Source organism: Gopherus evgoodei, chromosome 1 (genome assembly GCF_007399415.2).
Source record: "Gopherus evgoodei ecotype Sinaloan lineage chromosome 1, rGopEvg1_v1.p, whole genome shotgun sequence".
Classification (NCBI taxonomy): Eukaryota; Metazoa; Chordata; order Testudines; family Testudinidae; genus Gopherus; species Gopherus evgoodei.
In genome coordinates this window covers 246360529-246374257 of record NC_044322.1, presented here as the reverse complement: position 1 = coordinate 246374257, position 13729 = coordinate 246360529, and the positions used below count along the sequence as shown (strand labels likewise).

At 41.3% G+C, this 13729-nt stretch overlaps 2 protein-coding genes across 2 annotated transcripts in view; one reads left to right on the top strand and one right to left on the bottom strand.

Moving 5' to 3' along the window:
• Positions 1-11736, bottom strand: part of PLCZ1 (phospholipase C zeta 1) — a 128057-nt gene extending 116321 nt beyond the window's left edge. The window contains 4 exon segments of the mRNA XM_030549213.1: positions 2852-2875; positions 3261-3495; positions 7132-7296; positions 11674-11736. Coding sequence (XP_030405073.1) covers positions 2852-2875; positions 3261-3495; positions 7132-7296; positions 11674-11736 — 487 coding nt within the window.
• Positions 11737-11792: 56 nt separating this feature from the next.
• On the top strand, positions 11793-12686 carry CAPZA3 (capping actin protein of muscle Z-line subunit alpha 3). The gene has a single exon (XM_030549198.1). It carries the CDS (start codon positions 11793-11795, stop codon positions 12684-12686), a length of 894 nt encoding a protein of 297 aa, XP_030405058.1.
• The last annotated feature ends 1043 nt before the right edge of the window (positions 12687-13729 follow it).

Here is a 13729-nt window from a genome sequence, read left to right as displayed (position 1 = left end):
ACTGTGATAGACACTGCCCTTCAGGCTGGGAGAACTAGCACCAACATACAGGTTAATTTCAAGAGGTATATCTGATTTACAGCTCCCAAAAAGAGCTGTAATTAGCCCATGTTGCTTTTTCTCAGCTGAGTTGCAAATTTTGCCTCTTGTCACACAGAGCAGTGAAGCTCAGCAGAGAATCTACATCACTTAAGGGAGCCTTCACTTTCTAAAGTGTAGCAGAAGTAGTTGGGCTATTACACGCAAAACAAATCCATGGTCTTCCCAAACACTATACCCACAGCAGTGATGTAGCAGACAGAAAGGGAGATCAGGGACCCCTGAAGATCTTCCATCTCCACATAAGTACTTCATTCATCTCTGAGCAAGTTGAACCGCAGTGGGAAGAGCCAATGGGATATATAATTCTTAGCAATTCTCTTTTCCCTTTATTTCCAGGGGATGGATCAAACTGGAGGGGAAGAGAAACTGGGCAGAGGAGAATACCAAGGAAGAGGGGACATATAGACAATAATAGAAAAAGGAAAAACAAAATGGAATTAAGAAAAAAATGAAGTCAGGACATAAAAGAGGAAGAAAAAGGAATGGAGAAAAGTAATATAAGATGATAATTTTTAGACTAGTACATTTTTAATATATTTGTAGTATCCCTACATATAATTTTTGATAAATTAAAAGTCCACAAAGTAATAAAAAAGGATTTGCCCATGAGTAAAACTACCCCAAACCTTAGTCCAACCACTCCTTGACAGCCTAAGAGACAAGAAAAGAGTTATGAAATCACACAGAAGGTACGTATGACTGAAAATAATTTGATAACAGTTACTTCACACAGGTGTAACTAAGGACAGAATTTCACCGGCAGAATCTTTTTTACTAATGGCGATGCATGAGCCAGAAGGAATCCAGCCTGAGCTTAAAATTCCAGGCCGAATTTGCACTGCTGCCTTTCTAAACTACCTTCTTACCTTACATGTAATTGAGAAAAATTAATCTGGAGTCACTGAGGCATGATAAATGTGGCATCCATGTCATATTTACAAAACTATTTTTCAGAGTAAAAGTGCACTTTAAGAGGTCCACTGTTAGAAAACAAAATGTGTCCTGCTATATTAACTGTTAATTTTTTTCCAAGTACCCGCAATGGAATACCCTCCAATTTAAAAAAAAAAGATTTTTTAAAATAAATTTCACGCCATAGCAATTAAAGTGGAAAAGCCTTTATATTATTGTTTATATTGTACAAGAGATCAATTCTCTTCCTGAAAGAGATGGGAGATATTCAGTGAACCGAACAATCCAACTGGTTAAGCATTCTTTGGTGCTTTTAAAATAAAATTGGTTGAGAATGTTGATAGTGTCCCTAGTCTCTGTTTGCCAGAAGCTGGGAGTGGGCAACAGGGGATGTTTAACAGGATGATTACCTATTCCGTTTATTCCCTCTGGGGTACCTGGCATTGGCCACTGTTGGAAGATAGGATACTGGGCTAGATGGAACTTTGGTCTGACCCAGTATGGCCGTTCTTATGTTTTTATGATCCATTTTGCACTCAAAATACTGAGCAATCAAAAACAGTAGATAGAGAATACTAGCAGCTCTCCTAATGGAATGTCCCATAAGGAGAGTTCAAATAGGTGTAGTATCAATATTTGTTGGTACTTAAAAACAAGTTTAATACAATGCAAACAATGTAATTAATTATTAACTAATTTTTATTGCTGGTGCTATGTTTTATAGCATAAGTGGGTTATATTCAGGACTGCATGTTTTCCATGGCCATAGCATTTGCTGCGGAATTCCCCTTCCCTCAGAATTATGTTTCAGAATCTAAGCTTTGATTTTTTTTTTAAAGTAATACATATATTTCTAGTTGTCATGGTTGCAAAGTAAGTCCTGAAAATGTGAACTAAGTATACACCAATGCTGTGTTAGTTTACTGAGTTTGCACACAGCCTGGACCCTTAATGCAGAATTTAGATTCAGTGTGTTGCACAGCATACAGGGTCTTGATGGGAACTAAGCAAAAATTGATACAAACACCACTCAACTCAACTTTGTGAGTCTTATGTGGTTTTAATGTTGTAAGGTAATTTACACATAAGTACCCACTCCAAAAGTATGACTGTCAATACTTGAAAGAAATGCAGATACCTATTAGTCTTTTAAAAACACATATTTAGACTTGAATAGTGACATGGTTAAAGTAATGTATCAAAAGCTAGTACTATTCGGAGACATGTAAGCTATATCCTATCTTGTACTGCACTGATAACAATATACTAACAAAAACTGACTTACAAGTAACATAACATAAAATCGAACTCTTTTATTAAGGAGCTCACAAAAATATCTTTTTTAATGTGGTTGTGAAACAGGTCTCTTAAGCTAAAGTAAGTTACATATAATTTAGTTCTGATATGATTTATTCTTGTTTTAACAATTATTGTCCTTAGACTTCAAGTTTCAACAAGACAAATTAAAAAGGTCTCTAGCTACAAAATAAGTAATGATTCAAAACTTCATTTTACTTTTGCACATTTCAAATACATTTTTAAATTATTTATTTTTCTACTGTAATCTAATGTTGAAGAGCAGTATCATATGATGGAGAGGATATTTGGCTAAGGACATACAGTTTTCATTTTTCACCTCTTTAGTGCATGATTCAAATTCATCTTGATTAATAAAGCAAAATGAGTTTTGATAGATTAGTTTAATCAACAATAAGCGTCACACAGTTTGACATCCCAGCACAGCAAGGGCCATTTCACATTTCTCAGGGGCCTAACAAAACATTCAGGGCTTTAACTAGCCATATTTTTCATGATCTTACATAAAATGTTTCTACACAGGAGACCTTATACAACTTTTGGACTGGCCCCGGGTACAATACTAGAGTTTGAATCACCTACCTATAGCAAATTGTATATTCTATATTTGAGCCATATCCTGTATAAATTTATGACTAATGTATTAAAGATTTCTTGTAATAATATATCCATAGTAGTTTAAGGATCTGAACTTGAAAAACAACTAATATTATGTCCACGTGCTTACTAACAGATTTCAAATTCTCTCTCTCTTTATTTAGGAAAGCAGATACTTATCTTACACAGTTTACAGCTTTTTCATAAGTTTCATAATAATTTTATAGCCAAATAAGTATTCAAAAATATACATACATACATATATAAATAGTAACATAGTAAAATAAAATCTGAAAATCCAACATTTATATTATGTTAAAGATATAGTGTACCTTCTTCAATGGGTTCATATTTTGCAATAAGTTCAGAGGCAATTGCTTCATCAGCATCAATTACAAATTGTTCTTTTCTGAGAAACTCAATCAGGTTTACTTCAGGTAGAATTTTGCGGTTCGGAGAATAACTGCAGAAAAGTTCATGTATTTCACTTCTGTGTGCAAGGGTTCGATAAATTGCCCTGAATTCTTCTATAGTAATAGTTCCAGTCTTCGGCTGATTACTTGTTTTCTGAAAACATTTTAATGCAGTGATTTTAATGTATCATTAGAGCCATTATATCAGTTAAAACATTGAGCCATAATGTTTCTTCAGTACATGCTCATGATCCAATACTATTCTATTCTAACAGGTGATGCAGTTAGTAAATCTTAGAATTTGGCCTTGCCTCTTAAAAAGGTCTATTATTTTAAGCAATTAAGTTTAAATTGTATTGCATAACACAAACTCCATATTGTCAATTGCAAAATAGTTGTGTATATTTGATGTATCCAATTAGAATGCATGAATTCAAAACAAAATCTTGTACTGAAATATATATTTTAATTTCATGAAACTGTACCGCAAAAAAACTTTATCATGACAGTGAAAAAGTAAATATATTCTGGCACATCAACAGTTACTATTTTAAATAATTTTGTGAATACTGTAAGGCTCTATTTTAAAATTAGGAAGAGTACGCATTCCTCAAACAAGTGAATTAAGAATGACCAAATTATCATAAGATTAAAATCCAATGGCAGGTCATATCTAAGATTTTTTTTCAAGTTTAAAGATACGACTTTGCTCAACTTTTAACAGACTAAGATCAGTTAAGCTTTGACCAATTATTCATATACTCAGAATTTCTAAATTATACACTTGTTTTTTCTAAATGAAGCTTTTTAAATGTTAGAATATGGATTCATTTCAATGTTTGATTATCAAAAGCCACTAGAAAATAAGGGTGAAGAAAGAGGTAGAATGACAGTAACTGAGTATATCCGACATATACATTTTTTTCAAAGACTCACCAAAATAATTTTTCTCTTAAAATTTTCTAAATAATATATGGAATTCAGTTTTCTCAGTGTATATTTTTTTCTTTTTTTTAATGTATTGTTCATAGAAGGTTCCATAATGTGCTAGCCCTTGTGAATGAATAAGCTCTGTTTATTTGCAAAACAAACACAGCACACGAAATGTAAATAAAAACTTCATTGAACTACCCTCCACCAATGTTCTTCAACTCTCTTCTACAAGGATCACCACTGGAATTGAGAGAAAGTTAGTATTATTTAGTTCTTAAGCCCTGAGACTATCATGGAGGATAGTAATTAGTGCCTAATATTATGTCAGCCATGGTGGTTAGTGCCTAGTAAAAACTGCCCTGACAAAGAAAATGACCAACTATCATTTGATAAAGATTTCTGTTCACTACCAATCTGGGATGGATTTGAAACAATGTCCTAGAGATGAAAGATTCAATATTGCATTATTAATTCCCTCCTGAGCAATCTAGTCATTAGTGAAATAGATTTCTAAAAGTATAAACTGGCATAAAACTAAAAATTATATTAAGTAACCAAAATCAATGCAACAGAAAAGTATTTTGGGGGCTTCTAACAATAATCTATTAATTCCCTTCCAAACTAGTATCTAATTACTGATTGTTTGAAGGATGACTGTTCAAGAGAAATTTACTATTAGATTTACTAAAACCAATAATGAAGAAAACCTGGTACAAGAAACTAGTAATAAATTTTTAACACTGATTGAGAAATCACAACTTCCCAGGTCCATGGAAGTATTTGGAAACTACAGTAATAGGGGCTACGTAAGACCCTAGACAGAAAGATTACTACAGATTTATATTAGAGACACATGGTGGGTGAAGTAACATCTTTTACTGGATCAATTTCTGTTGGTGAAAGAGATACAAGGTATCAAACTTAAAAGAGTTCTTCTTCAGGTCTGTGTAAGCTCAAAAGCTTGTCTCTTTCATCAACAAAACTTGGTACAATAAAAGATATTATCTCACCCAACATATCTCTCCAATATCCTGGGACCAACATGGCTACAACAGCACTGCAATCTATAGATTTCTATGTGTGTCTCTAGCTCCTTATCATATCTTTAGTTTTATTAATGCACCTCAACTCTTTGCTATTCAGAAAATGTAGTGAGTTTAACAAAAGGCTTTCCTGTTGAAATGAAAGCTTCAGAAAATGTATTATTCTTTAACACACTTTAATCTCCCCATTTCTTCTGATTTTACCTAAAGTAATACGACAGAAAAAGAAATTTAAATTAAAAGAAAAGGAAAGAAAAATAAAAGCAGTACATTGGTAAAACACCTGCATAGGTGTCTCTAATATAGAATTAACTTTTTAGTCATAGCCCTTCAACTCTCTCTTAAAGAGCAATGAATTTGTAATACACCTCTATCCCAATATAACACGACCCGATATAACACGAATTTAGATATAACGCGGTAAAGCAATGCTCCGGGGGGGCGGGGCTGCGCACTCTGACGGATCAAAGCAAGTTCGATATAATGCAGTTTCACCTATAACGCGGTAAGATTTTTTTGGCTCCCGAGGACAGCGTTATATCGGGGCAGACGTGTAGTACTGTATCCAGTTAGATCATTCCTATTCTAAACAGGCCACTCCTTCAAGTAATTATTCTTTTTATAGTCTACAGCCATTCACCTAAAATTTCTCCCTGAAAATAACATAATAGAAAGCCCATAAAAACAATAAACACAAAATTTGCTAACTCTCAAGAGGGTCCAAAGGGTCAGCACACTCAGGCTTTGTCAGACTGCTGCAGGAAGTAAATTCCAGAGTTGAGGATCCTCCATGAAAAATGCTTTGCCATCAGCCTCAGTGTTTAAATTTGGAGAGTGTTATCTTGAAACACCTTAGTTAACCTGAACTGTCACGGTGGTGTTATGATTTGAGAAGTCAGTCTTTGGGTAGCCAGGATCCAAGCTTCATACAACAAAGTTAACATCTTAAAATAAATGAAATGAATGAAACAGCAAAAGTGTCTCATGAACACAAAGTTACCATAAGTGTACACCAATATTGCCATGAATTTTCTGTTCCACAAAATATCCACTTTATAAAAAGAACGGTCACATTATTTCTACAAAAATCTTCATAGAGTAGAAAAGCAAAGGAATAGGAAGAGATTTTTTTCAGTACAATAATTTCAGTGCTGATCATCCTACGATAGGATCAGGTCAACCTGTTTGGAATTCAGTATTATCTACCATTCTACAAAAAAATCTACCTGTCAGGCTTTCAGCATTATTTTAAAACTAGAGACATGTAAATGCTATTTTAAACTATGCACATTCCATTTGAAATCATTATTATTCTTGTAATAACAATGAACCCAAATCTGACTGATAGTTGTCAAATTTGACTCTTTGATATCATACTGGTTAATTATCTTTTTGACAATTATTAGTGTGTTTGAAATCCTAACACTGCAGTAAACCCTTTGCCAACTGGTGGTTGATTAGTGGTCTGTGTTAAATTAATTTGGTAGTTAATCCAGTTCCTTGCAGTAGGATGTAAACATCACAAAACCAATACTCTTCTTAGTTTCATTAGAATTGACGGAGACTGAATTCTCCTGCCACCTAGGGATGATCTATCCCAGAACATGTTGGGGAGGCAGTAAGAAAAAGATTGCATTGATGCTGCCTATGAGATATCCATGCTACAGATAAATACAAGACTTTTGTCCACTCAGCCGTTAATTTGGCACATTTAACAAAAATATATATATATAAAAACAAACAACCACCAAATAGCCCCTTAGGTGTCTGGTCATTCTGAATATACTTACATCAATACATGACTATTTTCTCACCTTAAAAACATATTTTACATGAACATAATCAAAAGGGATGTTTAGCTTAATAAGTAATTTCAATGTCTTATCTAAATTAATCTTTCCGGTTCTAAACTCATCCTGAATGATGGACAAAAACCATGTATGGAAAAACAGGTTAAGGAAATGTATAAACACATTTAACTAAATTTTTTTTATGGGAAAATGTCTTTTTAAGCGAAACATATTAGCTATTTTTCTACTATATTTTCTCCATTTCTGGTTCCAAATAATTAACTGAAAAATATTTTTGTTATTTATTTTATTACAGTGCTGGGCTAAACGGGTGCTGGAGGAGGAAGCGCAGCCTACAGGGAAGAAAGGCAAAAAGGAATAAGAAAGATAGACTATTAGGGTTGGAAGAGACCTCAGGAGGTCATCTAGTCCAACCCCCTACTCAATGATGAAATGGCACAGATGATAACTGGAAACAGATAAGACATCCAATGGTAGTGAAAGTGAAAACGAGTACAGTAAGTGTTTAATGGGAGTAAAGGGGGGGAATTTATGTATTAAAGAACATAAGGTAGTAGAGGAAAGCAATAAAAAGGGTAGAATAGGTGCAGGAGTGTGAAAGCAATGGGGAGGCAGCTGTGAACAGACTAATGTGGACAGGGAGCTCAGGAGGTTGAGTAACTATGATGATTTGGGTTATTAATGGGGGTGGCTAGAAGAGCTTAGTGGGTTTTCAAACGATGTCAGAGGAGGGAGGACTGGGGGTGGGGGAAGGTGAGCTGGCCTTGCACTGTGTGTTTGGGGAGGTCTCTGGCAACTGAGGGGGGGGTCTCCCCAGCGTAGGGACGGGGGACCTGGCCGGGGAGCGTGTCTCTTCACGCGGGCGTGTCTCTATTAGGGATGTGCGCAGTGCACGTGGGAGGGGAGGGGAGGGGAGCGGGAGCCTGTCCCGCCCTGTCCGCCCGGCGGGGGGCGATGATAAGGATATTTGGCCTCCATGATGGACTCCGCATCGCCCTGCGCCTCTCCGGGGTCTGGTCACTCCGATGGTGTCAGCAGCGGCTCCCAGCGCGGCATCACCCCGGCCCGGCTCCCCTCAGGATCCCGCCCAACCGCCCCCGCCGCTGCTCCGAGCAAAGAGAGAACAGGTCCGCGCCTGAGCGCCCGTCGGCACGCGGGGCCTGTGACGCAACAAACGGCCCGGCCACGTGGGATACCCCCCCCCCGCTCCAGGCCACGCGACGGACCGGCTTATTCCGGCCCCGCCCAGCGCGTGGCCGGCGGGAGAGACCGGCTCTTGGCCGGGCCCGGATGAAGGTGACTTTCCTTTTCCCGCGCTCTCACTGTGCCCTCAACACAATTGGGGCAATTCAGTTGCCGTAGTCTGTGGCCACCCCAGGGTCTAGATCCCGCCAGAAAGGAGGGTTCCATCGCGGGTTGCCTTGTGTCCTCCTGACCACGTGGCCTGGTCTTCTGACCCTTCCCTGCAGGGCTCTGCCTCCCTTTGCCCCCTGGCTAGATCTTGCAATGCCCTCCTCATCCCACCCTCCAGAAGCCCCAGGCTCAGTTTGGGTGAGCCTGCTCGTGCACCCAAAGTAAGCAATTGGGAGAGCAGTGCCATAAGAAGGGTGAGGCGAGTGACACATTGCCTTGGGCGTGCAAAGCCGAGGGGCGCAGAAAAGCTGGAGCGTCCCTGCCGGAAGGAAAGCTGTGTGGCTGTCCCGGTTGCTGCTGCCTTTATGGTAACGAGACGCTGGCTGGCAGAGGGCGAGCAGCTGGCTGCTGCAGGTCAGGAGGGGGAGTAGGGAGGAAGCACACACATGCTTCGCAGCCCTCCCTCCCACCTGGAGGAGACACTGAGGGGGCTTCCGGTGGGAGACAGGATCATCGGCAGTGGACCTCACTCACCTGAGCAGCTGCTGGGGTTTTGGTGAGTGTTTGACCTTGTGATCTGCCCCCCAACCCCAGCCACTGCTCCTGTAAACAGGGCAAGGGGCAGCCCCATTCCCCAGTTAGGCTATGGCGAGGGGCAGCAGGGAAGGAAGGAAGCCAGATGTGATGGCAGTCTTCTCCCACCCCAGCAGCACCCACCACTCCTTCCCAGAGCCCACACCCCCTCTCTAGCCCCCAAACTCTGTTGCGGAGCCTGCATCCAGCCATCCGCACTCCCTCCCAGAGCCTTCACCCCTCCACCTATCCTGCACCCCACCACATGCCCCAGCCTGGAGCCTGCACCCAGCACCCAAACTCCGTCCCAGAGCCTGCACCCCCACCTCTTCCCACACACCCTCTTGTGCCCCAAAACTGTGTCCCAGAGCCTACACCCAGAGGCCCTGCCCGAATCCGGAGCCTGCACCCAGCATCCAAACTCTGCCCCAGAGCCTGCACCCCCACCTCCTCCCACACTCTCTCCTGCCCCCAAACTCCCTCCCAGAGCATGCACCCCAGACTCCATCCTAGAGCCCAACCTCTCAACCGTCCTGCACCCCATTCCCCTGCCCCAACCCAGGGCCTGCACCCCTGTCCTTCTCCCCCCACCCAAAATCCCTCGCAGAGCCTTAGGTGGAGGACAGAGTTTGGGGGGGCGGGCTCTGAGCATTCTGAGCACCACCAACATTTCTACAAACCTGCCGCCCCTGATACTTGGAGGTGGGGGCGAGGTGGTGAACAGTGAGTCGGTGGATGGAGGAGGGCATCCATTTTCAGTATTTTAATTTTTGGTACTGCATTGATTGACTATGGTGTGCATTAATATAGTGACCCCCTGGGACTTTGAATGAGGCTTTATACTTGGGGAGTGGGTGCGGAGGCGAGTCGGTGGCTGGAGGGGGGCAAATCTCTCAGATTCAAAATCTAGGACTGTGTCTGTTGGTCCTATCTGCTGCTTTTCTCTGGGCTGGGGGTTGTCCCAATGCTGCAAAGAGGGTGTTCCCAAAGGAAGGTGCTTGCTTCTAACCCGCTAGACTCTCAGTATGTCTGCTCTTCTCTAGTCAGCCAACTTGACAAGTTTGATTGTCCTTGGCCTGGCTCCCATCCCCTCTCCAAGGGTTGAAGCTGTCTGGAGGTGCCTGCCTTCCATGCTTACCTCAGTCACACCTCGTTCATTCAACAGGGCAATCGATTACAAAATGAGGGGAAGATCTTGTTCTACTTCTAGCAAAAAGAAATTTTTCTTTTACCTTAATTATACTACCTTAGGGGCCTGCTATAACATATTACCAGGGTTCAGTACAAAGTCATATAAAAGTTATACAAAAATACATAATGCAGAGATTTATCTACAACTGCATTGATTGACTGCTGTGTGCAGTAATATAGTGACCCCTGGGTCTTTGAATGAAGCTTTATACTTGAGGGGGGCGAGGGGGCGAACAGGTGGGCAAGCAGTGGGTGGGCAAAGAGGCGAGCAGTGAGCTAGCAGGGGATCTAGGGGAGGGCATGGGGGTTTCTGGCAGGGGAGGGAGAAGGTGAAAGGCGGCGAGTGATGGGTGGGGGACTTACTAGGAGGGATGCAGCAAACCAGCGGGGGGCTAGGCGGTGAAGAGGGGTGTGATGGTGGGGCCGAGCGGGGAGAGGGTGGGGCCTATTTTACTACTGTGATCTGGTCATGCCACTTCTCCCTCCTCCCCCTGAAACCTTCCTTTTTGGCCCTCAGCTATTTCAGCAGGGCGGTGCTGGGGAAGGAGGGTTTGTTTCCATGGGGCAGGCGGCACGGGGGGGAGTTGTTTCCATGGGGCAGGGTGGTGCTGGTGGGGGGGGTGGAGTTTTTCGGGGAGGAGCTGGGCGGTGCTGGAGGGGTGCAATTTTATATTCTTACCTCGGGCGAAAAAATAGCTCTCTCTGTGGGAGAGGGAGCATTTTGTGTCATCACACCGGCCTGCCGGAGCACAGGGCGGCTGTGCCACCCAACCCAGCCTGCTGGAACATGCTGCAGCCATACCGCCTGATCTGGCTGCGCTGACCAGCTGTCGGAGCACCTCCAGCCAGGCCAGAGACATCCTCCCCTGGCCCTCCCCAGATAAGGTGGGGAGGGATGGGATGGGGAGAGTGTAGGGGTCCCAGGCTAGAGGTGGGGTCATGTGGGGGTGGTCACGGGTTACTACCCTGACCGCCAGCTTCTCTCCCCAAAAAACATTTCCCCACCAGTTGCTGTCTCAGCCCATCAGGGTAAGCAGCTGGCGTGCCGGGACACTTTGTTTACTTAGGTTTACCTCTGTGTCTGCAGATGCTCAAGGTAAACAAACCATTTCAGCCTGCCAGTGGCTTATCCTGATGGCCCAGGAGCCAAAGTTTTCTGACCCCTGAATTATAGGGTGGTTTATGAATCAGTCATAAAAATTTTCCATTTTACTTATCCATCTGAGGCGGGGAGGTCGGCTTATAAACGAACCGGCTTATGATCGAGTATATACGGTAGTTTTTCATGTGCTGCCAGCAAATATTTTCCACTATGACAATTTTTCCAAAAACTCTAGCTCTATTGAATCATTTTCTTGTGATCTCACTAATATTTCTAGATCTTTCCAGATGCAACTTTAGAGCACAACGCAAAGTTCTGGATGTTACCAAGAAACTTTTTTGCTCTGACATCCTCTGGTGTTCTAAAATATTTTTAATAACAATTTCCATGTTAGCATAATATTCATGCTTTCATTTCATTTATTTCACCACAGAAATAAACCACAATGTCCAACAAATGTGATTTATCTAAGGAAGAGAAAGTGTGGGTCATATACCGTCTGCTGTATCAGGCACCTCCAGGTGAATTCTACAGTGTTTTTGAAGATCTCCGTATTCTGGTCCAGGATGATGACCTAATGAGGCAAGAGGCTGCCCAGGTCTGTGCCCATCACAATAAGAAAAATTTCACCTTAGTCAGAATAGAAGGAACCAATGTGCTGGTGACTCGCTACAATGATCTAGGAGGAAATCGCTTTTTTGACCCTAAATATAAATTTTCTTTCAAATTTGATCACTTGAGTGGAATATCAAACAAATTTCAGCTCCATGGGGTAGCATGGGATGAGACAGAGTTATGGAGAACAGCCCTAAATAGTGCTTTAAAGGCATACGTGGATAGTCACTTTCCTTCAGGGGACTGCTGTGTATTTAGAAAAACCTTGAAAAACAGGCAGGTATTTGTGGTCTGTATTGCAAGTCATCAATACAAACCGTTGGGTTTCTGGAATGGCCTTTGGAAAGGTGAATGGACTTTTTCCCAGATTCCAGTTATTACTCAGGTTACAGGGGCCATTCATTTGCAAGTACACTACTTTAAAGATGCTAACCTCCACATGACAGTCTGCAAGACTGTTGAAGAGACCTTGCGTGTAATTGACCCAGCCCAGTTGGCGTTAGATTTTGTGAAACTCATAGAAACTGAAGACAACAAATTTCACATTGCCATGCTGGAAAATTTCCAAGCTTTGACAGACGAAATCTGGAGAAAAATTCTACGAAGGCAGCTCCCAGTCACTCGCACAATCATTAACTGGAATAAACTGCTGACCAATCAGAGCATAAAAGCCAATATTTCCAGTCGTGAGGTGCCACTGAGTTTAACAAAGTGTATGGTTTGAGTAAAATATAGCCCAAATAAAACTAACAATCACTGTGGAAAGTGGATTTATTTATTCATTTGGCTTATTTCTGGACATCTATGGGGAATATAGAGCCTTTTACCACAAGACTGCCGTTTTGAATCTAATCCAGTTCAGTAATGACTAAAAGTTATTACTGTTTGATGTTTTTCTTAATGCAGGGATTTTCTCGCCTTTTTCTGATTCAGCTAGCACTGGCCCCTGTCAGAGATAGGATAGTATCAGAGGGGTAGCTGTGTTAGTCTGTATCCACAAAAACAACGAGGAGTCCAGTGGCACCTTAAAGACTAACAGATTTATTTGGGCATAAACTTTCATGTGTAACCCCCTCCCACACACACTTCTTCATATGCATGGAGTGAAAATTACAGATGCAGGCATAAGAATACTGACACGTGAAGAGAAAGGAGATACCTTAGAAGTGGAGAACCAGAATTGGCCTTGTTAACACTGGTTCTCCACTTGTAAGGTAGTTCCCTTCTCTTCATGTGTCAGTATATTTATGCCTGCATCTGTAATTTTCACTCCATGCATCAGAAGACATGGGTTTTTTTATCCACAAAAGCTTATGTCCATATAAATCTGTTAGTCTTTAAGGTGGCAGAGATAGGATACTGCCTAGATGGACCACTTGTCTGATCCAATATGGAAAGCCATATTTCTATGTATTTTTCACCGGTTTTAAATTGACATACATTTTTAAATAAAAATAATTGAATTTAATCTCACAATTTATTTTAACTTTCATTTTGGGGCAATTGGTAATGCTTGTTTACTAAGGATATTAAGGGACAAATAAGAGATTTTCAGAATAGCATTGAAACCCAAAAAGTTGAACCTTCAAATTTTGTTCACGTATATCAATATCTAGAGAAAAGATATTCATAATGCAGTCACGTAAACTAAGGGAGACATGGAAACAGGAGGCATAAATCTATTACAGTCAGGGCTGGAACTGTGCCAGATCCCACCAGGGATGTATCATAGTATTCAAGAAGAAACTTTAATACCAGTCATCATGG

What these genes read in the sequence shown, in the direction of transcription:
- CAPZA3 (XM_030549198.1), top strand. Translation starts at nt 11,793, where the DNA reads ATGTCCAACAAATGTGATTTATCTAAGGAAGAGAAAGTGTGGGTCATA.